The sequence below is a fragment of the Seriola aureovittata genome, chromosome 2 (genome assembly GCF_021018895.1).
Source record: "Seriola aureovittata isolate HTS-2021-v1 ecotype China chromosome 2, ASM2101889v1, whole genome shotgun sequence".
Lineage (NCBI taxonomy): Eukaryota > Metazoa > Chordata > Actinopteri > Carangiformes > Carangidae > Seriola > Seriola aureovittata.
Window position 1 is genome coordinate 4,598,389 of NC_079365.1, and position 24,970 is coordinate 4,623,358.

The window sequence follows — 24,970 nt, forward strand, 5'->3', positions numbered from 1 at the left end:
TCTTTCCTATTTATAGAGTATTCCAGTGGAGTCTCTTGTTTGTGGTGTTAAGGAGTGACTTACAGTATCATGTATAATGGGGAAAGATTTCATTCCAACTCTTTCCAACTCTAGTGCTCTTATGTTTACCCTGTATTATTCATTTATTTTTTGCAGTATTTATATTTTATCCTACTAAATTGTTTTCTTTTCTAAGCACAGTCCCCAGAGATATCAGAAGATGCCCACATGACCTTGGCTGTGAATAAGGCCATGACAGCAGTTTGAGGCACCACACTCCGCGCATGTTAAAACTACCCTCCTCATTGTTATTTTGACTCCAGGGCCTCTACAGTATGGTGGCCAGCTGGAGCGCCAGTGTCTGCAGAGTCTCCCTTCTCCCATTCTTCCTTGAGAATGCGAGCAGGCGTGTGGCATTGAGAGTCAGCAGCCCATTCCTGCTCTCATAGCACAAAGACAAGCATGTGGCACTTGACAGCGATGCCCGATGAGCGACGCACGCCACCACAAGCCGCAGCAGCCCTGCCTTTTAAGATGTGGCCGAGGGGTCCCTGCCCTGAAAGGCGACACCTCAGCCTGCGCCATCCAGGCTCCTTGCGTCTTTTCTTTCCCCCCACTCGTGGACTCTTGTCTGTCCGCGGCTGCTAATTTCCGTCACACTTTCTCTTCTGAGCAGGGGGACAAGCCTGTGTTGTATGTTATTAATACTATTGTTAACGGCACACTCAAGGCTGGCCTCCCTGACTCAGCTCATCATGTTACAGGTATATTGTACACAACAGAGAAATTGCCAAACCTGCTTTATATAATACCATCTATAAATATCAGAGGGAATACCTTGGCCAGTTATGGTCAGATGCAGGCTGATTGTCATGATGCACCTGGCAACAGACCGAAAGGCTTTCTTCGGTATTTCTGGAGGCTTAATGTAAAAAAGAGTAGCCAGTGTTTAAGCTGTGCCAGATGCCAGATCATGAGTGAATGCTGATTTCCATTTATCTTCCCGTGGTTCAGAGAAACTGCTTTTAACTTAAGCAAACAGTTCAGAAACTGTCGAAAATGCGGCTCCAGTAATTGTTGTAACGTTTTATATGGCACAGCACACTCTAGAGGCTAATGTGGGGACTGGTTTGGACCTGTATTTATCAAATGCTGAAAATTACACTTGGTTCTTATGTGAGAGATAAAAGTAAAAATTCTTAATTTTTACCCCTTCTTTTCAACTTATAGTAAAAATGATATTAGAATTGATCATATTTAATGAATTAAAAACATTACAAGAGCTCAGGAGCATGCATCTTCATTTTTTGCACTTGTCAATATGGTACTATATGATTTGTGTCATTTATACATGTTCTTTCTTATGCCACTGTGTTTTTGTTTCCATTTCAGCCAATTTCATAGTATTTAATTGCCATTTATTAATCCCTATTTGTATTATGATTAGATTATTCTTTTTACATGCGTGTAGATATAAGGATTTCACATAAATAAAACAAACTTAAAGAAATAGTCTTGTGATTTTGCAGAATAACCTATCACTAAGTAAAATGTAAGCAGAATGAACAGTGGGACAGATGGTCGTGATTAATCATGTGATGACCTGAGTGCTGCTCCTTAAGACTCCCTCCACACATCACTGTAAGTAGGAGTGCATCACTTTCAGTGAAGACATCACAATCAGTTTTAAACTTAGCAAAAATGTTTTTATGCTTATTCAAATCAAAAGTCAATTTGCAATTGAATGATAATTCACTGCATAATGATAATAATGTTAGAGGGATACCTTTTAGCATGTCATAAAGAGAGGTCAGAGATCAAGGTCGGCAAAATCAACAACATCGCTGGAGCAGCGTGGAAGCAAAGAAGGGCCATAAGTAACTGAATACAAAACTAATGTTGAAGTCCACTGCAACTGAAGGACAGGGTCAGTGCCCAATACAACTCATAATAAAAAACATGATAATAATAAATTATTCCAATTCATTTTAAAAGGTGAATAATATATAAAGCATAATGTGAACCTTAACTCAAATGTGCTATTACTTTTTATTTCATAAACTTTAGAAAGAAATTAAATAGTAAGTGTGATGTGCAAAGGTTTAGGCGTCCTTCTCTTTGTAAAACAGAACTTGTCAGAACTCGTTAGACCCGAAAGCAAAGGACCTGCGGTATGTTTTAGCTGCCACAGGAATGGCGGTGCACCGTTTCAATTTGCTGCACTGATGCACAAACAGGGTCTAACCTGATCAGAAGGAAACCTTACCTGCGACCTCATCACAAAAATCAACAACTGAGGTCTGGAGAACAAAAGGCAGCATTTGATGAAAAGAACATTTTACCAGCTGTTAATCATGGATGTAGAAATATTGTTGCTTTAGTTGTGCCAGTGACACAAAAAAAACATTGCATAGATTGAGGGAAGAATAGATTCCACTAAATATCAGCAAATTCTCCAGTCAGTCAAGAAAGTGACAGTGAACAGAGGTTGGCTTTAAACAAGAGCACAATGAACCAAAGTAGACCCCAGAATCCACCATGAGCCACAGTGAGAAATACAAGCTGCAGCTTTTGGAAAGACCCTCATAGTCTGCCGACATGAACATCAATTAAAACCTGGGAGCAGATCTGTAGTAGATCTGAGTAGATCTGGATTTCACACAATGCACCATGACAGCGACAGTAGTTCATATAAAATGACTCCTGTAAGGAATTCAGTTTTTTTGTTTGGGTGTTGCAGTATACCCACACTGCCACTTTTGATTACTTTTTATTTATTTATTATCAGTGCTTGCTCGTGAATTGAAAAGTTGTTTTATTTTTAATTTTCTTTACAGTTAGTTTTTCAAATACAGTTAGTGGATCAACATGTAGGTGCAGTAAAGACCCCCTACCTGGAGAGGCGCTGTGTCACATCACGATACAATTTTATTACGACTGGCGCCGCACGCGGAAGGAAACCCGCCATTGAAGCAAATTCTCAACGTGAGTGTTTCGTTGAAGCACACTCTATTAAAGAGCTGCAATTTTTTTCTTCCTATACCTACCGCTGGTATTTTTGTTGGAGGGATGGCGTACAGAGGACAAGGACAGAAGGTCCAGAAGGTTATGGTGCAGCCCATTGTATCCTTTTTACTGCTGTGAACGACGGATGCGGTTGAATTGGTTGCTACAAGAACTTAGCAGCTAAGCTAGCCTTTTCTTGTTAGCTAGCTAATCATTCATTTTCCATTAGTGAACGAGGACAGACTTTTAACAGAGCAATAGGCTGTTATTAAGAGTTATTCCTAGCAGGAGATTGCGAATTGATTTGTAATACTTTTCCAAACAGTTCTGGTTCATTGTAATGCATTCAAATGACCCGTATGTACACATACCCCCGCGAAAACCAGCTACCTTAACACGCCGTACTCCCTACAACAGTTCTAGTATTTTATATTATGGCGTCTTTTAAACCATAAGGGTTAGGGAGTTGAATTTCTGTTAATAAATGAGTGCACATGATAACAATAGATAGTTTTAGCACATACGTCAGTTTGTTAGCTAAAAAAACACAGAAACATTACTAAATGATTAATAATTGTACAAATAAACATTCCCTAGGTTTAGCTTCGCAAATGGCGCTTGTCTTTGATTCATTTTGTTGTATATTGAATATCTTTGGGATTTGGACTCTCCAAAGTGCTTGGGCAAATCGTTCACATCGACATTGTAAACAATTTTCTGATATTTTATAGATCAAACAATTTATCTATTTATATAAGACAATAATCTGCAGATTAATGCATAATAAAGATAACTGTTCCTTGCACCTCTAATTACAAGGGATCCAAAGTGAGTGATCTTGTTTGTTTGTGACAATAAGTATATTTATTTAGCTTTCTGGCAGCACACCTCATTTGGCTCCCTCCCTAAGTGATTTCATAGGAGAATGTAAGTAATCACTGAATCACTAGTAATGCAGATAAGTTTCAGTTTAAGTAGAGATAGTACCTGTGCCACCTCATTAGATTTTACACTGTCTTTTCTGCAACTTTAATTTAAGCATGGAAAAGTCTAAGATGTGATCAGGTGACATTTTTAGTAACCAGTTATGTGCAATAATTTGTCACTGAACATATTTGCCTTTCTGTCAGTGTGTTTGTGTGTGTTTGCTTATGAACATGAAATTTCCTTAACTCCATGTATCAGAACCTCATTTTCAGGTATCTGCAAAATGTAAGTATTTAGTTCAGCCTCATTTTATAGTCTATTCTGATTTGTTTAGTGTGTTGTCGGAATAAAATGAAATTTCATTGCTTGATCTTCTCATTCTCAGCGCTCACGGATCCAGGTCTGGTTGTATGAACAGGTCAACATGCGGATAGAGGGCTGCATTATTGTAAGTTAATTTCTTGCTCTTTTTTTCTGCTTAATTTTTATTAAACAGTAAAAATTAAATGAATTATCTGATTTCTCATAGTAATTTCCATTAACATATGGCTAATGAACAAGGTAGGGTACTCAATGAATGAAGTACAGAAAAAGGCCAATTTACACTTTCTGCGTCCACGAAGTAACTGATGTCATTCGCCCTTGTCCATGTGGACCCCTATATGGACCTCTGCATACAACCCAAAATTTGTGACTGTGTGGACTGTGCGCCTAGCAAGTGTGCCCACTGTGTATTTTCCAGATGACAATGGATTCTTGTTCTGAAGTCCATTAAGTAGTCATACATTATATTATCTCGTTTTGCCTTCCTCTTGTTCTCCTCTTCTACTTATTGATTTTTATAGTGGTTGGCAAACAAAATTGTGGTGCATTAAATCCCACCAACTGGAATGGAGTGTGGATCAGGAAATGGGCATTCATGGGACGCCAGACCGATGCAGACCCTCAATTGTAGTATGAATGGAACTCTGTGCGCAACCCCACACCTACAGAAATATATTTCAGTGCCTTGAGTTGGCTGAATGGTCTGGAGGAGATTCTGAGACTGTCTACACTAAGATGGAGTATCTGACCATGCATGTTAACGTGGTAAACAAGAACCAATCTTTGTCCACACCGAGATGCTGAAATACTGCTAATGAAGTAAAGCCACTTGTGGACTTGACTTGGACTTTAGTCCTACCTCCAAAGATGAGTAGACTTATCGCAAGGTGATTATATAGGTATTGTATGCTTGTGGAAAAAAAAAAAAGTTTTTAGCTGGTGTAAATATAAACAGAGACCAACAAGTCTCGGTGTAGAACCCAACTAAAACAATAATGACCTTGTTTAATGAAGTGTCAGAGCTCCCATGGAGACTGAATGCACTCATATGATGTAGTATTATGTCAAATGCTGTGGAAAAGATATTTGAGCTCAGCAAATGGGACCAGCTTTATGTTATGTGCACTGAATTCAACACAGCCCAGTGAATCTCATTTATGTCATTGTGTGGGTATGAACAGTGCATTCGAAAAGAATGTTGAAACTTCTTTTGACCTAGTGTTCCCTCTCTCAGGGTTTTGATGAGTACATGAACCTGGTTCTAGACGATGCTGAGGAAGTCCACATGAAGACTAAGAACAGAAAGCCGCTGGGTAAGAGTCCACCCTACATTTTGACACCTGTTTTTTGTCAAATGGTGATTGTTTTATATATATATATATGTGTGTGTGTGTGTGTGGGGGGGGGGGGTGGAGAGACAGACAAGTAAAGAGATAGTGAGTTACACATGGAATACATTTTCTTTTTTCACAAATGTCTGCATGTCTTTATAAAATGAAGCAAGACAATGATAAAAAGGACTGACATGTTGCTTAAATTCGCTTGATCCTCTAAATGTTTTTTTTTTTTTACTAAAATACTAAAGTGTATTGCTTTCAATGCTAACAGTTTTCCCTATGGTCAATCTCAAAGATAGCAAAAAGGATGACTTTGGATGACTAAATTTATTAAAACCACTGTAGATAGATTTAATCTCAGGAAATTAATACCAAAAGAAGGAATATCCTGCCTCCCAACTTTGCTTTCACCAACTCAAGACGTATTATAGTAACTACCCTAGTGAATGTTTGGGGACTGCTTTATTTCTTCTTTTTTGGCTTGTACGTTATCTGATGAACACACCTGAGCTGTGAGGGGAAAGGCTAGTAGAGAGAGACCAAACATGCTACTAATCCTTCATATACTCTGACACTAGATTCCCTTTGATCTTTAGCCAACTTGGTGGACGCTTAGTGCTTTGTCTAGAGGTGAACTGACACTCTGTATCTCTTTCCATCCATCATCTTCCTCTTCTGATCCACCACCACTTGGTTTTCTCTGTCTTTGTTCCTCTATCTGTGTCTCCCAGGGAGGATCATGTTGAAAGGAGACAACATTACCTTGTTGCAGAGTGTGTCCAACTAGGACAATGGAGACACCTACAAATCATACCTTTCTTAGAAAGAAATATTTTCCCTTGTTTTGTTTTTGCAAAAGGTGTTAAGTATGTTTGTGTTTATATGACATGAATATTGTAATTTGTTTCTTTCTACTGCATGGATCCATTTTGAGAATAAAGTTTGTTTTTCTTATTACTGTTTTTTAACTTATTCCACTGTAAATGTTAGTGACCCAGACCTCAGTCGTTTCATGAGTATTTAGGTCATGGAACTACACTGTCATCTACTGGCAGACAGTGGTATTGCAATGTACTTATGTAGGTCAAACTACTAGCTCCACATACACTGTAACAGGACTAAGTACATTTACTTGAAAGAATTAATGAACTTGTTTGTGTTTTGTTTTTGGACCTTTTGCTATAGTGTTATATTTAGTATAATGCAAATAAAATGGTAATCACTGCAGGAGGATTTAGTAAAACACAACAGAACTTGTGAGGCAGAATTCTAGCACGTTCAGATTGTAAATGCTCTGTATAGGCTACCATATGATTTTGTATTACGTTTGCCAAGCTTAACATCCATTTGTATTGAGTGAATACAGACGGAGAAATTCCTTGAGTGAAATTTCTTGTACGAAGTGGGTGGAACATACATCAAAGACTATATTTACAGACGGCACAATAGCTGAAGTTTAGCCTAATAATGTTGAAATAAGAAAAAATGCCATTTAAATGTAGATTGTCATAAAGGACCTGTATTATTTCATGCTGAAACAACATACTATCTGAACTGGGGACCCTTATTGCTTGCTTTTTTGGGGGGCCTTAGTTTGAGCAAAGTATCCTGAGCTGTGTTTATATTGTCAACTATGTAGTGTTTGCTGCACAGAAGACTTTGGGATACGTGCAGACAGCAGTTGATAAGCCTACATTTCCTACCAGTTGTAGTGAAATTGATTAACGTAATTACGTAGTACTTCACTACGCTACGCAACGTGTCCCTGTTCTGTTGACTGGGAAGCCCCTAGCGCGGAGCTGCCAACGCCCGGCGTAAAGACACAAATAGAGGATACGGTAAGGGAAAAAATGTATTTTTTTCGTCTATAGGGATGTAATTGTGGTTGGTTTTTAGTTTGGATGTTGCCAATGTCATCTACGCTCTACATTTGTGGTACATTTGTTGTAATTGTCAATTTAGATATGTCAAAAGATGCAGGTCGTTGCTAGCTAGCTGTTAGCTGCTTAACGAGCTGGATAAAAAAGGCGTAACAAACGCTAGGTTCGTATTTTTCTTAATCTAAGCACCGACTCGGAAATAATATTTGTATGGCGTAATGTTTGGATGCTAATGTGCAGGTTCATAATACCGACTAGTTAATAAGATGGAGAGCTAGTAATTTTGTCGAGAGTTTAAACAACCGGCAGGAAATTAGGCCAGATTGAGGCTAGGGATGTGGCCGAAATTCAGCAGCTAAGGCTATCGCATCCAAGCTAACTTTAGCTTAGACTGGTAGCCATCATTGCTACGTGATTTTAATATGTTTTTGTTATGTAGTTAGCGTTGATTAAACGCACGGACTGACAGGTAACAGTTTTTCACATCAATCATTGTCGCATATTTCGGGTTTGTCATAAATTGTGCGCACACGTACGTAACAAAGTAAGTTTTCAGCCAATTCTTAATATGTTTTGGGTTGATATCCCAAGGAAAATGCTTTTGAGTTCTTTCTGAGTTCTGCATGTGTGAGGTTTCAAATGGCTTGATGTCCAAGGATTTTCCTGGTCAAGCCTTGAGCCCATCCCTGAGTATTTGTTTCAGATGCTTGGATGGAAGCTTTGACCAATCATTGAGGAAATGTTGTTAAATCCGATGTAATGCCAGTGGCAACATAGCAGGCTGTTGGGATGCAGTGATGTTTGAGTCTGTGGTTGGCAGAAGAATTCAGTTTTCAATAGAAATGCACATTGCTCAGATTTGATGGAGTTGTTATTATTATAAGTGTTTATTTCACAGTTTCTTTCATGATGCAGTGGTTAACATACAGACTTCATTTCAAATTAGGAGCTTTGTTATTGGGAAACTGCCACATCAAACTGAATCTTAGCTGCTTTCACTACTAGTCTTTAAGCTGGCCTGCCCTCAGAGTACTTGCTGGCCGACAAACACAAATGCGTGGATTAAGTCTGGCAGCATTATTGCAGCTGCAGCCACCCCCTTTTGCCCATGGCCATCAGCTTACTTGAGTGTTTAGCTTAGAGTTTGTAAAATATTTCAGAGTTTTTTAGATTTTCTCTTGAAAAACATACTTTGGTTCATACACTTTTGAGTGGCTGTAACAGTATTTACAATGCAGTGAAACTAAGGCCCTGGTCAGACCTGGCATTAACATCCATCTTGGGTGATCTAATCACAAGTGGACAGCTCTAAGTACAGGTGTGAGTGCAATTGAAATTGGATCACTTTGAGACCACATTTGGAGGAGTTATGTACTGGGCCAGACTGAAGGACCACCTACTCAACTGACATCCTCTGCGACAGTCCAATTAGGCCTGCCACAGTTTCATAATAAAGTGAAAATATTTTATTTCAAATTGTACCCAAAATGTGTGCAGTCAATTGATTTGCTCAGCCCCTCCATGCTCTTTTCTCTCTCTCTCTCTCTCTCTCTCTCTCTCTCTCTCTCTCTCTTTTTATCTCTCCCACAAACACATAGCCACGGACCCTTCAGAGTCGAACTGGCTAAAATCAACAATACATACATGTTTATTCGCATATAGAGTGGGGAAGTGAGATGCGATTATAAGTGGTCACTAGAGACACATGTGGAGAAGCATTCTAACGCCAGATGTGAACTGACGTGCTTAGAGTTGTCCACTGATTGTGATCGGCTCACCTGAGACACATTAATACCAGGTACGAATAGGGCCTAACTGCTTTTTCACCGCCCGAAGTGGTAGGTTTTCTCAAGACAATGGCAGCCCTTGTTTAACAGTTAGTTTATTTGGTACATAAGGCACAGCTTTCCTTGGTGTTGTGTGCTGGAATGTTGTAGTCTCTTGAATACCTATCTGGAATGCCTGTCTAAACTCTGGAGATCATAATGACATGTAAAGTGGTCGCTTTACATGTTGATATTTTGGGAAAACCCTGAAATATCAGCACAAATTCCAAGCATGTGTATAACACACATACATTGAAACATGCTCAAAATTTGGAACATTGTGCTATTAAGCTGTCCAGGTAGCATTCATCATAGTTGAGACGCAATGAAGTATAGGGAAGTAACACCTTAACTGCAAACAAAAAGCCAGTACTGCAAAGATTCTATAGAGCTGGGGCTTCACTTCACCTGTCACCAATGAATGAAGATAATGTCTTTTTATGAAGTCTGGTTAACAGACAAGACAAACCCAGTATTAACTTTATAATGATATGCAACAGAGAAAATTACACATCTCAGCACCTTATCATATATATATATATATATATATATATATACAGTGACCGAGTATTCTGTTGGATCGATGTTGCTGTATTACACAATTACTAGTCATTGTCATGTTCCTTGCAGTGTGGGGTAAAATTCCCTTTGGAGAACCCCTTTTTTATTAAATTGCTAGTTTCCAACTTCCCTTCATGCCACCTGCTCACAGGATGTTTGAGGATGTCCTTGTCATTTCTAAGCTCCACCTGCCAGAGAGAAATTTACAGAGGTTGAAATTATTACCATCCCCTCTCCATTCAGGCTCTACAACAAACCAATATAAGTCGCTTCTACAGCAGCAGGCATGGAAACCCTTGCCACCTTCCCACCCACAAAAAATGGCAATTGGCCTTATTGTAACACACAACCACATTAGAGGTACCACATCTGGGAATCAAGGGCAGGGTACAGTTTTTCAGATAACTTCTAGTGAATTAAAAGCCAGCTTTATATGCAGTCCTGCTGGTTGGATAGTTAGACAGCTCCCCTCCACACCTTTCTGATGCCAGATTAGAGGGGTCTGTGTCTGACCATCTCTGTAACTTTCCAAAATCATTGATCATTTACACCCTCTTCATACAATGATTTGTGAGCTACATGGTGGGATGAAAGGAGTCAGCGATCAAACCTATTTTTTTATTATATACTATTTTTATATTTATTTTATTTATAACAACTATTTGTGGCGCTTTTCATGTGTACAATTGAGTGCAACACAATGACGAGTCTCCCCACCAGTTTGCGTCAGACTTTCTAGTTGTCTGTCATTTAGATGGAAAAATTCCATCATAAATTATTGTTTCCCACCATTTTAACTCCAGTTTTAGATGATAATGAGACATAGCCTATTTAATAGCATTTGATTTAAAAAAACAAAACAAAAAAAAACACTCAGATTATGCATTTATAAGGGCACAGAGAGAAAAGATGAACAGAGATACAGACTATGCGGTCACTTTTCCTGTCAACACCAGCAGATGCATGATTTTTTTCCCCTGCAGTGACAGCTGAGGGCAATAAAACACAACGGCCATTGTGCCTAAACAGGCAAATGTGAACAATGCAGTTTTACAAAATTAGACAAGTGCAATTAAAAGATGAACCAAACCATTGGCATGAAATTGAATTGAACTTATTTGACCTGGTGTATCATTCCATGGACTTAAACTGCATAGTTTTCTTGAGCGTAATCAAATGCATCAAGGGAAATTGCTTTCAGAGGCGATTATCATTAGGTTTTACATCTTTGCCTCAGACAGATGACTTCTCTTGGCCATTTTAATTTTGTTCTGAAGGTTGAACCTGCACTCTGCTGCCACAATGCAGACTAGAATTACAGCGCCACTTTAGCCAGAGTTTTGAAGTAGGGAAACATATCTCCCATGAGTGATTAGAAGTCGACATGACTCTGAATGTGGGATTTTCCGATCCTGCAAGTACTTGCTTCACCAAGAGGAAATCCCACAGCACGCGCTCCCTCTTCTGTGTGTAGTCACAGACACGCTTAAAGTCCTTCAGTCTGTGGCTCCTTAACGCGCTGTCAGCACCAACATAACTAGAATCTGCCTAAATGACGGACGGCCTTCAGATTTTTCTATGATTGTTAAAAAAATTCAGTCACTGAAGGAAAATATTCAGTCAATGCAATAGGACATGTGACATGCCCTAATGTTTTCCCATCTGTATTTTGTCCTATTAGCTGGTGCTAATGGGCTGGTGCTAATGCCAGGTTGGAGTTGATTCAATTTGCAAACCTTCTAAGAACCGCTTTTCTTTCCTACGGGATAGAGAGCCACAATAGACCTTCATGATTGCATGACTGTTTACATCTTGTATACAGCTAGCTATGCTAGCACTAAGCACAACAACAGCAACAATGGCGGACTACATTCGCTCTTTACAAGTGTTTTGCTTTGCTTATCACGTCCATACTGTAGCTGTGGTTTTTCTTCTTTGGATCAGTGAGACTAGATGGTACACTAGCTTCTTTTTTTTTTTTTTAATGGTGATCACAACGTTTTAGTTGCTCTTGTTGGTCACTATAACCCCACCCTGTGCCCCTGACATAAGTGGTTCTGCGTTTTAGACCAGCAAAATTTTAGTGCTGCTCTTGATACAGTTTTCCAGGACGAGAGCCGGATCTTTAGCTGTCAAAACAGAGGGCTGATTCAAGATTAGGCACTGCCCCCGAACCGGCCCTATAACTGCCTTGATGGTAAATGGGCAAAAGCTGTTTAGTCTGTGCCTCAGCTTGGGCTGCTTCCATGAGTGTAATCTATTAGTTGGCCATTAGCAGAGTCAGACCTACTCTTTAATTGCATTTTTATTCAGTAGTCGATCTTCTTGGGCAGGAAAACTCTTCTTGAGGGTAAAAAAGTTCTTCTAAAATTTGTTTTGTAGCCAGCAACACCAAATATTATATAAAAGCCTATCTAACATAATGGCAGCCTACTTTGCAAAGGAATGAATATGTTAAAGAAATCAGTGTATTCCTTGTGTGTCTGCAAGATATTCATCTGTGTTCTGTTCCTTTGTTAAACCACATTGATACTGTAACATTTGGTGCCTGCAGTTTTGTCGCTCCCGCTTCTCTCAGTGACACCCCCACCCCCACACACTGCTGCAGAGCTCTGCAGTGGCTTAGCGCTGACATACTGTAACTTGTGGAGGAGAAACAGGGGAATACTGTGGTCCACATACAACATATAGTATAGTCTCAAAATGCTCGCTGCATGAAGATGCACTGCGTAGCTACGGACAGATTCACGGTGAACTTCTATGATTTTACTTTATAGGCTTTTTTAATTGGAGATATTTTGACACAGTAAGAAAACCCCAGGTGTAAATGATGACTGAATTTATGGTTGCAACCAGCTGTTATGTTCATTGTAGATTAATCAGCAAATTATTTTCTTGATTGTTTGATCTGTAAAATGTCAGAAAATATTTATAAATGTCCATCAAAATTTCCCACAAACCTAGGTGGCATGTTTGGGTTTTTTCGTCTGACAGTGAAAAGCAGCAGATCCTCTCATCTGAGAAGTTAAACCCCCGTAATGTTTGGCATTTTTCCAGGAAAAATTATGGAACTCGATGATTAAAATAGTTGCAGATTTTATTTTCTGTTCATTTATCAGTTTCAGCTCTAGCTGAATTCCATGCATTGGCTTCAGTTTCAGGGTTCTGGCATTGTTCCTGCTGGCTCACTGTCACACTGTCAGGGTTTACCAGGACAGTTGAATAGAACAGAGCCATCAATATTATTAGTAACACCTGTGCTTTTGCTACAAGTCAAAATGTCTGTTGTGAAGAAGGCCTGCTGAGGTTTCTTGTAAGCATTGTCATCCATATTCTGGCGGCTGTGTGAAGGTACTTGTTTTCTGCTGCTTTGCAGCTGAAGAGGTGACCTTTTAATGACCACAACATTGTTTTGATTCTGAAAATAGTCAGGTCATGATCGTTTAGCCTCAGGTTTCTTGGTGTAGTTTCAGCTTTGGTCTGTGGTATTGGGTCGGCCATGTGGTTTTAAAAGAAGAAAGGACTATTTTATCCAGATCCTAGTGTCAAAATTCAAATGGAATTGTTACAGGTTCAAATGGTCAGCTGCTTGGTTGTGAGGTGAGGTTTTAAATTCTAAACTAATGCAGGCTACAGATATTATTGACCGTTTACAGTGACATGTTTTATTCTTTTGCAGACATCTGTTAGCTTTGACATTCAGACAAAGGTCCATAAATCTTATTTTCACCAAGTTTGCTTTGAAGCAGCAAAAGATAAATTCTGTTCAGTTTTTTGAGCTTGTTGTGATGCTGTTGTTATTGTATCATACTAAAAAAATTGTTGATTTTATTTCTGATCTGTGTCTTGGGAATTTTGTGGAAAGGAGAAAACCCCAGTCTGGTGTTTTTTCCTCTGCTTTCACATTTCCTCCACCCAAATACTCGGGTAGCACAGCTACAAAGTGTGCAATGTCTTTGTGTGAAGTACATTGATACTGTGTTGTTTGGTCCCTAAATGGGGCTCCAGCTGTGGATCTGTACGATCGCTTTAATCTCTTAAATTAGAAAATCTCATCTGGACATCTGGACACTTCCATTGACTCTGTGGTTGATCAGGGAGGTTCGGTTATTAATCGCTGACTGGACAGGGTTATTTCCCCATAAATGTCCCAGAGTCACGTAGATAATGAGATTTTTACACAGGCCTTGGGTCAGGGTAATTCAATTTTTCAGTTATGTTTAAGTGCTTTTACCAACAGTTTGTCATTGACCAGTAATGAAAGAGCCATCTGGTGTTGAGCTGCTCAAAGTCTCCCCCAGAAAATTGGTCAGTAACCACCCCATGCTTTCTTCTCCTTCTGTATGTCCTGCTCACACAAAATGTCCACACAGTAGAATACAGTTCTAATTTAGATCAAAGTAATCCACAAAGATTGAAAGCTGTAATTGATGCCAGTAGTGCCTTTGCTTAGAATTGACCTGAGGGAGAGGCAAATACTTCGGCAGTGAAATACTTAATGTGGAGTTTAGAGTTTTGGTTTCATGTTTATATTAAAAAAACTAAAATGGGTGAATGCCAAACAAGCAAAATTACATCCACTGTGTCTCTGTGTTGTTTCCCTGTGTACTGTGTAGCCAGTAGTTTTAGCCTGTGCTCTTGGTGAGTGTCTCTGTGACTTTACAGTGCCATTAACTAATGAAGTTTCCTCTCTTTGTTTTTCTGTTGCAGATCTTGAATGAGTAGCGAAGACTGTAAAACACAGCTATGCAGACCATCAAGTGTGTTGTAGTTGGGGACGGTGCTGTGGGTAAAACCTGCCTGCTCATCTCTTACACCACAAACAAGTTTCCCTCTGAATATGTACCTACGGTAGGTGTTTTACTGGCTGGATAGAAAGGACTTGAACTTGTGTAAATGTAAATATAGTCCATACTTTAGTCACTACTTGCTCATAGTTGACAGATGATAGTCCAACGTGCACCCTCTGTGCTAGCTCTCTGCACAATTTCCCAGGGATGCCATGGTATGGAAAACACTTTAAGTTCAGGAGGGGATGTTTAATTTGGAACATGACTGATTTTGGTTTAGTAAACCCCCTGAACAAAAAAATTACAGACTTTATTATTCTAACTACAGGTTATGTGTGTTAGTTGTTTATTCAGGTTAATCCTTCCTTTTTAGCTAATGGCACCAATAATTGTAACCATAAACAAGTAGTCAATTTAAAGACCCTCCCAGATCATCCACTGTTACAGAACATTATGGTTCTTCAAAATACATAACAAGAAATCTATCATGTTTTCTTTGCTGCCCTAAACATGGTAAACCAATCAGTTTTGACCACTTGCGGCAGGATTGAGGTTCCTTTGGGAACGCAGCCAAATCTGGAGCTGTATCAGCTGGAACCATTCTGTATGAGCCAGAATGTATGTTTCAGTATTGGCACCATATTTGTCTTACAGTAATAAAATGTCACATTTTTATAATAACTAACTGTTGGTTTTGGTCTGTGTGTTGTAGGTGTTTGATAACTATGCTGTAACTGTAATGATTGGAGGCGAGCCCTACACTCTGGGCTTGTTTGATACAGCAGGTATGTCTTTTCCCATCCTACACTTGTTTAGGTCTGTTCATCCAGGTTATACAGTATATGTAACTATTATCTATTAAGCCTTTTTCAATATATTTTGCATGTTTTGTACTATGAAGTGTTTTTATGAAGTAAACTGGAAAGCATGTAAAAAATTATGAGTTGTCATCCTTCACATTCATCCACAGACTAACATGTAGAGTGTGTCATCGGCAGTTTTATTTTAGACTGAGGTGTGCCCTGTGGTTTTGGTGCTCTGCCGACAGATTTGTCCCACTTTGTCCAATGTATCAGTGCTTGTAACTCAATGGCCAGACTGCGAGTTAAACATGTTTGTATGTGGTTTCTGCAGGTCAGGAAGACTACGACAGGTTACGACCTCTGAGTTATCCTCAGACAGATGTCTTCCTGGTCTGTTTCTCTGTTGTGTCTCCCTCCTCCTTTGAAAACGTTAAAGAAAAGGCAAGTGTAACCTTTCCTTTTTTTCTTGCCCCTGGTCTTTTTCCTCTCCACTGTGAATTCTGAATGTTTTGTTGTTGTTGTTGTTGTTGTTTTTTGGTTTTTTTATTACCACAAATTAATAATTCCTGAACTGAACTGTGTAGACGTCTAAAGTAAAATTGTAAAGAGGTGTAGACTAGGGCAAGGGTATGAAACCACTGTAGCCACTGTATGCCTCTCCTGAGTATAAGCCTTGGACATGATCAGAACATCATGAGAGTTGTTCAATGTTAACAAATATTCTTTTTTACTTTTTTACTTTGTAAAAGTAATGAGTAACTCTTCTGTCCGGAACAGTACTAGACACACATTCATCATCAAATATGGAAATAAAAGAGAAGTTGTGTGAAGAAAATAAATGATCTGCCAGAGGCTACAGGACCCCTTTCATAAAAAGGGGATCTGTCGTAATCATTTCTGAAAGAAGTGAAAGTGAATCAAACTTGAGTTAGTGTGGAGGAAACATTTGTTGACAACCTGATGTCAAATGCATGTGATATGGTGTGTTGATTGTTCTTGTCCTTGGTTTGTGTATCCAGTGGGTTCCAGAGATCACCCATCACTGTCCAAAGACCCCCTTCCTCCTAGTTGGGACTCAGATTGACTTGCGGGATGACCCCTCAACTATAGAGAAGCTGGCCAAGAACAAGCAAAAGCCTATCACTCCGGAGACAGCTGAGAAGCTGGCGAGAGACCTCAAGGCTGTGAAATATGTGGAGTGCTCAGCCCTCACACAGGTAATACACAGTATACATGTATATTTATGATTTACAGTCTCTCTCACACACGCACAGTTCACACCATTATGGCAAGAGCAAAGAAAGTGGAGGAAAGAGGAACTAGTCTATATTTCCCCCAGGACTGTGCACGCTGTGGTTGAGTTTGGTTCTGCATGCTGGTTTGTTTTCAGTGACTTGTGTAACTCATGAACTCAGTGGTCTTGCTCATTATAAATCATTAGAGGTTTTCTTGGCTGAAAAACCTTGCTGTAGATAGGTGTATCTTGGTCACAGCAAGAAGGCTGCATTTAGTTGTATTTAGTGCTGGTGAGAGCAGTGTAGGTTCTCTTTATCAAAGCATCAATAACCTCATGACGGATGGCTTCAGATTTCCTTTTGGTGGTAAAATGTCGTGTAACATGAAAATACTGCTATTGGTGAAGTTAGAGAGATAACTTTGATTTCTGTGGAAAAGGGGTCATGGTCGTACAGGCGAGCTGAGTGCTAGCCTCTTCAGTTGCATGCCTGGCTTAATTTCCATTTCACTATTTTAGTTTAATGTTTCTAATGAGAATTGTAACGTCAGTGTTTTGTTACACCCAATAAGTGATATGCTTTTACTGGAAGGGTTTAAAAAGGACAAAATGAAAACAGTACATTACTGTGTATCCCAGGTTCTTTTCTTCCCAGTATTCGATTTTATATCGCAGTAGTCAGGACTTGTGTTGGGTTGTCTGGTTAGTAAATCAGTCGATGCTGTTATGAATTGATCTGCTTAGGTATTTGTGTGGCATTGATGCATTGCTGTTAGAAACTCATAGAGAGAACATGACTCAGAGAACATATGCGTTAGACCTCACTCAGACAGAGAACAATAGTGTTGATGGAGCTGAGGTGTAGCCCTCGGGCCCCCGCACTGCTCCTTCCTTCCTCCTCCCCCCCTCCTCCTCGGCACTACTGTTGCATAGCTGCTGATGTAATTTCCTGTTTCCTGTCAGGGTTCTCAGCACTTGGTCCACACCTCACTTTCAGCTCACTGTTGAATGCCTACTCTCTCTTTGCAGTAGAGTTCATCTCAACACTGTTGCACTTCACTCTTCATCTTTGTACCATGCATCTTCTTCACACAGTCGTCCTGTAACTCCTAGATCTCCTGCACTTCACACATACTTTTCTCCTTGTTCTGCCATGTTCCTCTTATCCTCCTCTCCCATCTATCTCTTTCTGTGTTTGCTGTGCTAATTGTGCTGTTGTTCTCTTCCCTCTCCTGTCGTTATAGCGAGGGCTGAAGAATGTATTTGACGAAGCTATCCTAGCTGCCCTAGAGCCACCCGAGACGCAGAGAAAGAGGAAATGCTGTATATTTTAAAATCTCTGTGCCACTCATCTCATCTCCTCCTCTGATTGCCATTATTCTCTGCATTTTTCATTCCTTCACCCCATCTCTTTCCTGTCCTCTCCTCCCCTCGATCTCTTAACATGTGCTGCTTTTTAAATCTAAACGAGTCTCAATCTCAGCCATCAAACTAACCAAGTAGTCTTTCTGATACCGGTAACTCCCAATACAAACTACTACTCTGTAGTGCACTACAACTAACCTCTGTGTTGTGGCCTAATTAACTCAAGGCCTCACTGCACTTCAATGACTTGTTGACTTTTTCTAACCTGTAACAGCTGATATTTGGTTTGTTTGGTGTGGTAATGAACTTCATATCTTATTCTGGAGTGGTTTACATCCGTTCAGTTTTACATCACAGGTTTTGTACGTCATCACTGTAACATTTTTAGTTTTCCTATTTTAGCCCAGTGCTCATTAATGTGGCCAACAGTAGAGCTGTATCTTACAGAGGATGTAGGATGTAATTTGGGATGTAGCCATTGTTTGTTAGTTCTTCCCCTCTGTCCTGTAGTAGTAGTTTACGTGGGGAAGGTCTGGACTACAGCGAGGATGGTGGCTTTACATGGCTCCACACTGAGATTGATCTCAACACTAAACAGAGCTTCCATTTCTAATGCTCATGTATTTTTTGTACAACTGTTGATGTCCGATTAAACAGAACTTGAGTCTGACTGTGGTTGGTATACTTGCATATACGCTGCATTCAGAAAATGTTCACACCCTTCACTTTTCTCGTATATTGTTCTGTTGCAGCCTTTATGCTAAAATTGTTGCAATTCATTTTGAAAACAGAATTTTTGAATTTTTTTCAAATTCATTAAAACGGAAACACTGAAATCTCACATTGACATAAGTATTCAGACCCTTTGCTATGACACTTGAAATTTAGCTCAAGTTCCTCCCATTTCTTTTGATCATCTTTGAGATGTTTCTACACCTGTAGTCAATTGAAATGATTGGACATGGAAAGGCACACACTCGTCTATTTAAGGTCTCACAGCTATTCTTATGTTTCAAATACATTGGCCAGAAATGGCCATCAAACAGGCTGGGGGTGTCTGGCATCACATAGTTCCTACAGCACCTCCTCTATTTGCATTCTTCATATGGGATGGAAAAAAAGCAAAGTTGGTTCAGCATGTCGATCAAAGGTCTGTAGGTGTAAAGCAAGAAGTCCTCCCCAATAAGGATGTGAGTCTCCTCCTCCTTATGGTCAGATTTTGGTCTCTGGTGTCTTGGTTTGTGTTGAGGCACAGACGAAACATTTCTGCTGCATACATGATTCCCAAGAACACAGTGGCCTCCGTAATTCATTAATGGAAGAAGTTTGGAACACGTCCAGAGATCCTGTGGAGATGGGAGAACCTTCTAGGACAACCATCACTGCAGTACCACACTGATCTGGGCTTTATGGCAGAGTGGCCAGACAGAAGCCTCTGCTCAGTGAAAGACGCATGAAAGCTGCTTGGTGTTTGTAATAATAATCTTAATAACTCTCAGACTAGGGCTGAACGATTTGGGAAAATAATCAAATTGCGATTTATTTTTTAAAATTTTTTAACAATATTGTGATTGCGATTTGATATGCGATTATTTTTTGTGATTAGTTCCTTATCTTCCGTATTATTCAACAAACACAGGCGATCATTCTATATTATGACTAACACAATATTAGATGGATTAAACATAAACTGTTCTTTGCTGTTGGCCAGGCCTGTATGTCATGATTAAATTAGAGGGTGCATGGATTGATATGAATGACATATTTCTATTTCACAAATTTACAGCCTTGTAAGCATGTAATAATTATCATGACAACATAACAAAGCACTGCCAAATAAGCCTGGTGTAAACATTAATCTGAAAGTCAGTAACAAATCACTGTTACGGCTTGACCACATGTCAGTTGTAGTAAGGAAAAACTCAGCCGTATTCAGCTCCACTGCGACTCTCAGCTTGTATTTTTTAAACAGCATGGCAACCTGGCTAAAATATGAGTGGGAGGGTACGCTGTACCGCTTATCCAGTGAATTTATCAAATCTGTAAACCCAGGCTTGGTCACCGTGCTGAGAGGCATCTTTCCCTATGAACTCTGTTATTGCCTGAGTAATTTCCCTGTGCCAGAGTAATGCTTTCAAACATTTCGGTCAGTGATCCTTGGCGGGTGGTATTTGGCTTACTTGACACACTGGTGGGCGGCATTTTAGCAATGCAACTATCGTACATGGCTCTGGTGTTTTTTTTAAGTGCTGATTAGGGTTGCACGGTATACCGGTACCAGTATAGTACCGCGATACTAGAGTTTTGAAAACGGTACTATACCGGCATTTAAAAACAAACGGTACTTTTATTTCATTTTATTGAATGCAAATGAATTGGTAAATTGGAGCCTGTCTCTTTAAGCACAGCGAGGCCAGCGAGTGTGACGTAGTTGCCCGAGAGGATGTAAGCCGCGTCCCACGCGCACTCGCATGTTTAGACTGAGGAGGAGAGAGAAACGACAAGTCGCGTCTTAGACAGACGGAGCGGGTTGAAGAAAATACAGTAGATAGAGATGGCAGCTGCAGAAAAGCCCATACTTGTGGTCAAAATGGGGGCCCGAAGTTCGGTGTGGAAATATTTCGGGTTCAAACCGAACGATAAAGGCGAGCCACTGAACCCAGAGGCACCGCAGTGCAAGCGGTGCTACAAAGTGTGTCTCGCAGAAGGAGCCAACACTTCAAACCTGTCGAAACATTTAAAGGACAACCATGCGGACTTGTTCCGAGACTTCAGTCAAGAACGACAGGTGATAATGTTGTTCACCTGTTCACTGCACTGTAATGTCAATGAAAGAAGTACAAAGCCCCTCCCAGCCCGGTAGTAAACCTACAGTAGCCTGCAAACAGAGAGCTAAAACATGTCCATGGTTAATAAATACATTAAAAAATATATTTTTAAAAATTAAATTACATTCTTTAAATATTTAAATAACCCATTAAGGCAATACATAATATAATGAAATATTTTTTACAAAAAGTATCGAAAAGTATCAAAGTATCGAAATACATATTGGTATCGGTATCGAAACAGAAATTTGGTATCGTGACAACCCTAGTGCTGATACAGGTTAGTAGTGTTGCCCCGTGAGTTCGCAATGGTAGGCTGGTTTTGCACAATACCTGACGTTGTGCAGCATCTTCCTTTTTTTAAAGCCAAAATAGTTCCACACAACCGACATACCGCTCCTCTTTAACACTAAAGTTTCCGCAGTGCCAGCTTCTGAGCCTGAGGCCATTATACGACAAGTGTAGCATGTCAAGTTGTTGCTCCCTGTTTTAGCCGACTGCTGTACTCTCGAGTCTACCAGAGTGTAATTGCAGCCTTTGCGGTTAGAAAATTGTTTTATTTTATCGTGATATAATCGCAAATGCAATTAATTGTTCAGCCCTATCTCATACTGTGAGAAACAAGATTCTCTGGTCTGATGAAACCTATTTGTCCTCAATTCTTAGTGTCATGTTTGGAGGAAACCAGGCACCACTCATCACCTGCTCAATACCGTGCCAACAGTAAAGCACGGTGGTGGCACTGGTCAGGGTTGAGGGAAAACTGAATGTAGCAAAGTACAAACATCCTTAATGAAAACCTGGTCCATAGCACTCAGGCAAAAACTAAGAATTGAAATGATTTTAGATTGAGGCTGCGACATAAAAGGTGAAAAAGAAGAGCAGGTCTGAACACTTTCTGAATGTAGGACTTTTAATACTAATGTCATATATAGGGAGTGTTTGGCCATTTTGGCTTCATAATCACTAGATAAAGGTTTTTCTGTTTGGCAGTATATGATACTTGGTTTATTGCTAAGCTACACATGATGTTTTTTTAAGTTGTAGTTTTCTGAAAAATACATCTAACTGGTTTAGCCCAACCTTCTCTATATATGACACTAATGTGCCATTAACTGTGGTGCATATCCTGCTATCTTGGAAGTCCAGAAAATATAACGGCTACAATTGTGTGAAATTACCTGTTATTGAATTAATAAAGGACAAATGAACTTGCTCTCCTCTCTGTGGCTCTCTTCTTTTTCCAGTGCTTTATCACAGAAGAATTTAGCGGTGTTAGTTGACTGAGTTAAGCAACGCTGTGGGGCTTACTGGTTTATTGCATAGAGCAGCTCTGTGTCACAGCAGCTCTGGTTACTTCACATGACCGACCTCATGGTGTAAGCAGCTCTGCTCAGGGCCAAATACAAAGAGAAAAAACATTCACCCCCTTTTAAGCTGAGCATGGTGATTATTGTTATTGTAAAATATCTTTTCTGTGTTGAGTCTAGATGCCTTCTTGCACAAAGTTAGTCAGCAGTTTTAATCTAAAGTCAAGAAAAAAAAAAAACAGGAGGTTTGTGATTAAAAATATTTTTTCCATTTTTGTTTTATGCTGTAGCGTCGGGGGTCGTGCTGTGTTTTTCCTCCACTTTCTTGTTTGTCTTGCCTTTGATTTCAGCTGCACTTAAACACGCATGTGATTTATGTGTTGATACTTTATCCCCTTAGACAACTAACTGATACAGCCACATTGAAAGGAAAACACGATGTTCTCTTGAGTTGTGTGTTGTATATCTGTTTTAATCTTGAAATAATTATATATTTGTTGAATATTCTTTTTGTCCCCGACAGCTCTCACATTCTTTTCTTATGATACCCCACTAAATGATGTTATATGCTGCTTCTATTTTCTTCTGTTCAAGCTGATTGTTCCCCTCAACCTTTTTGTTTGACCCATGTGTGTGTTTGATGCCCCCTCATTGAGCCCGTATGTTTGTGTGTTTGTGTTCACAGAAAGGCCTAAAGAATGTGTTTGATGAGGCGATATTGGCTGCATTGGAGCCCCCAGAGCCCAAGAAGAAACGCAAATGTGTGCTGCTATGAGAGGCTCCTACCTTTTTCAAAGCACACACACATAACTCATCCACACATTTAAATACATACACACACACACACACGCCCCCCTCCCCCTGCCCCCACACCCCTTTCCCTTGCTCTGCTAAGGCTGGTTGACAGCACTGTCTTCCACAGGGAAGACTAGAAGGAAAACAGCCGACCAAGATTCAGATAATTCTCTGCAATAATAAGAAGCTTCACCCCCAAGTCTGAGTTTGGGACAGAAGATGAACCTAACCTGGCCAACAGGGCGCTGTGGGCTCCGGGCAGACGGTGATCCAGATACCAAGCTTACACACAAGTACAATTCATTCTGTCGAGTTTTTGATAGATTGATTTTAATTCAGTGCTGTGGCCTAATCAACTTCTAGAAGCCCAGCTGTTAAGTTGTCCTCAGCCACTGTAAAGGTTTCATGGATATAAGCCCCACCCCGGCCCCTCCCAGCCACCTGATTGGTGGCTGCTCATGCTGCTGGTCCCGCCCCCTCTGTTAATGAGCACACTCATCGCCAGATCCCTACGTTCTTTGTCAGCACTACCAGAAGAAATGCTAACAGAGTAGTTTTGTTTGCCAACAATCCCCTTTTCTCCTCAAACATATGACAAGTCGGAGATATTTATTCCACGATCCAGATAGACGCACTCTCAACCACTAAGGAAACTGTGTAGGTCTGACAGGACTTGGTAATTCAGGGCAATAAGGATAAAACACACACTCTTTGAGGAAATGAAACTGGTAAATGTTGCCATCTACTATCCAGTCCTCCTAGTGTGGACTTTCACAGTGCAGAGTCGCAGTCCATTTGGAGTGTGGTGATCACTTGAAGAGCTAAAGGCATCCAGTAGTAATGGGTCCGCTAGTCGACCACAGGAATTGGCCTTTTAGATGCAGGGAACTTAAACAGTGTTAGCAGAACAAGCGGTGTATTCTTCATGCGTTGCCAGGGACCAAGGGAGAGTAAAGCAGGATACTGTTCTAACATTGTCACCACCTTACACTTGGAACGGGTACAGCACAGACATCCGTGTAAAACCAATGTTTCTTGGCTGGAGTTCCGTATTTAAACAACTGATCAGTGAACATGAATTTCCACCAGATTTCTGTGCCAGGTCAGAATTTGGTGCCTTCCTGTAGTGAGTTGAGTCCAGGCTGTATGTCTGAGGTGTGAAGGGCTGTCCAGTCTGTTGTACCTGTTCAAGCTGTGCGGTGCTGCATGTAGCTGAACCTTGGTCTCTGTTCTAAATGATAGGTTTAACAGATGTAATTATAATGTAAGCTGGCACACAATGTTGATGTAGGCTCCAGGTGTTTTTACCAAAATCTTTTTTCTTCATTATTTCTGTTTGTGCTGTTTTTTTTATTTTATATATATATAAATATATAAAAAAAAAAGGTTACTTTCACTCCTTTTACATTTAGGGGTCGGAACTCATCCGAACTCTTACCTGCCAGTTTATACCAAGAAAACCTCTGATTGGTTTAGTTGAATTAAAAACCTCCAGTGGCAGAGAGACTGTTTGGTAAAGATTATTTGTGATTGGTTGGTTCTTGTTTTTCTTTACTGGTGGCTTAGAGTTGGGTTGACGTCCAGCCCAAGTCAGTATAATTATTATAACCTGTTGTTGTTTTGGTGCAAAACCAAATGCTTTGTTTAAAGTCTTTGTTCTTTGTATATGCATTCTTTTCAAAAATATTAAACTTATACCTTAATTGCCTTTAACACGTTTCCCTTGCCATTCTTTTTATTTTTATTGTGACTGGTGAACTATAAAATAACCTACTCATCTCCAAACAATTGTTTTAATGACTGGAAGGTTCTTTCTGTATGTTGGCTTTCTTGTGCTATCTTAAGTATTTTCCTTCTAACAGAACAGGTTAATCTCTACCAGAGCTTGCAACAAAATCAAAGGTCAAATTTTATATAGATGGACCTATAATTCAAAGCGGCTAACATGGTATGTGTATATATTTTTGTAGTTTCTACTCCAAAT

General features: G+C 39.9%; 2 protein-coding genes across 3 annotated transcripts; both read left to right on the forward strand.

Annotated features, from left to right (window-relative positions):
- Nucleotides 1–2,944: 2,944 nt before the first annotated feature.
- snrpe (small nuclear ribonucleoprotein polypeptide E) lies at nucleotides 2,945–6,548 on the forward strand. Its single transcript, XM_056386486.1, has 5 exons — nucleotides 2,945–3,123; nucleotides 4,192–4,218; nucleotides 4,319–4,381; nucleotides 5,492–5,570; nucleotides 6,326–6,548. The coding sequence occupies exons 1-5, from the start codon at nucleotides 3,070–3,072 to the stop codon at nucleotides 6,379–6,381; spliced, it is 279 nt and encodes a 92-aa protein (XP_056242461.1). The 5' UTR covers nucleotides 2,945–3,069; the 3' UTR covers nucleotides 6,382–6,548.
- A 773-nt stretch (nucleotides 6,549–7,321) lies between these two features.
- LOC130181483 (cell division control protein 42 homolog) lies at nucleotides 7,322–24,699 on the forward strand. Of its 2 annotated transcripts, none has more exons than XM_056395740.1 (6): nucleotides 7,322–7,432; nucleotides 14,572–14,712; nucleotides 15,364–15,436; nucleotides 15,786–15,895; nucleotides 16,474–16,671; nucleotides 17,933–22,097. In XM_056395740.1, exons 2-6 carry the CDS (start codon nucleotides 14,608–14,610, stop codon nucleotides 18,020–18,022), a joined length of 576 nt encoding a protein of 191 aa, XP_056251715.1. In that variant the 5' UTR covers nucleotides 7,322–7,432; nucleotides 14,572–14,607; the 3' UTR covers nucleotides 18,023–22,097. The 2 variants fall into 2 exon arrangements, with proteins under 2 accessions (XP_056251715.1, XP_056251709.1); XM_056395734.1 differs by lacking the exon at nucleotides 17,933–22,097 and adding an exon at nucleotides 22,877–24,699 and having other exon boundaries at nucleotides 7,323–7,432.
- Nucleotides 24,700–24,970: the final 271 nt, after the last annotated feature.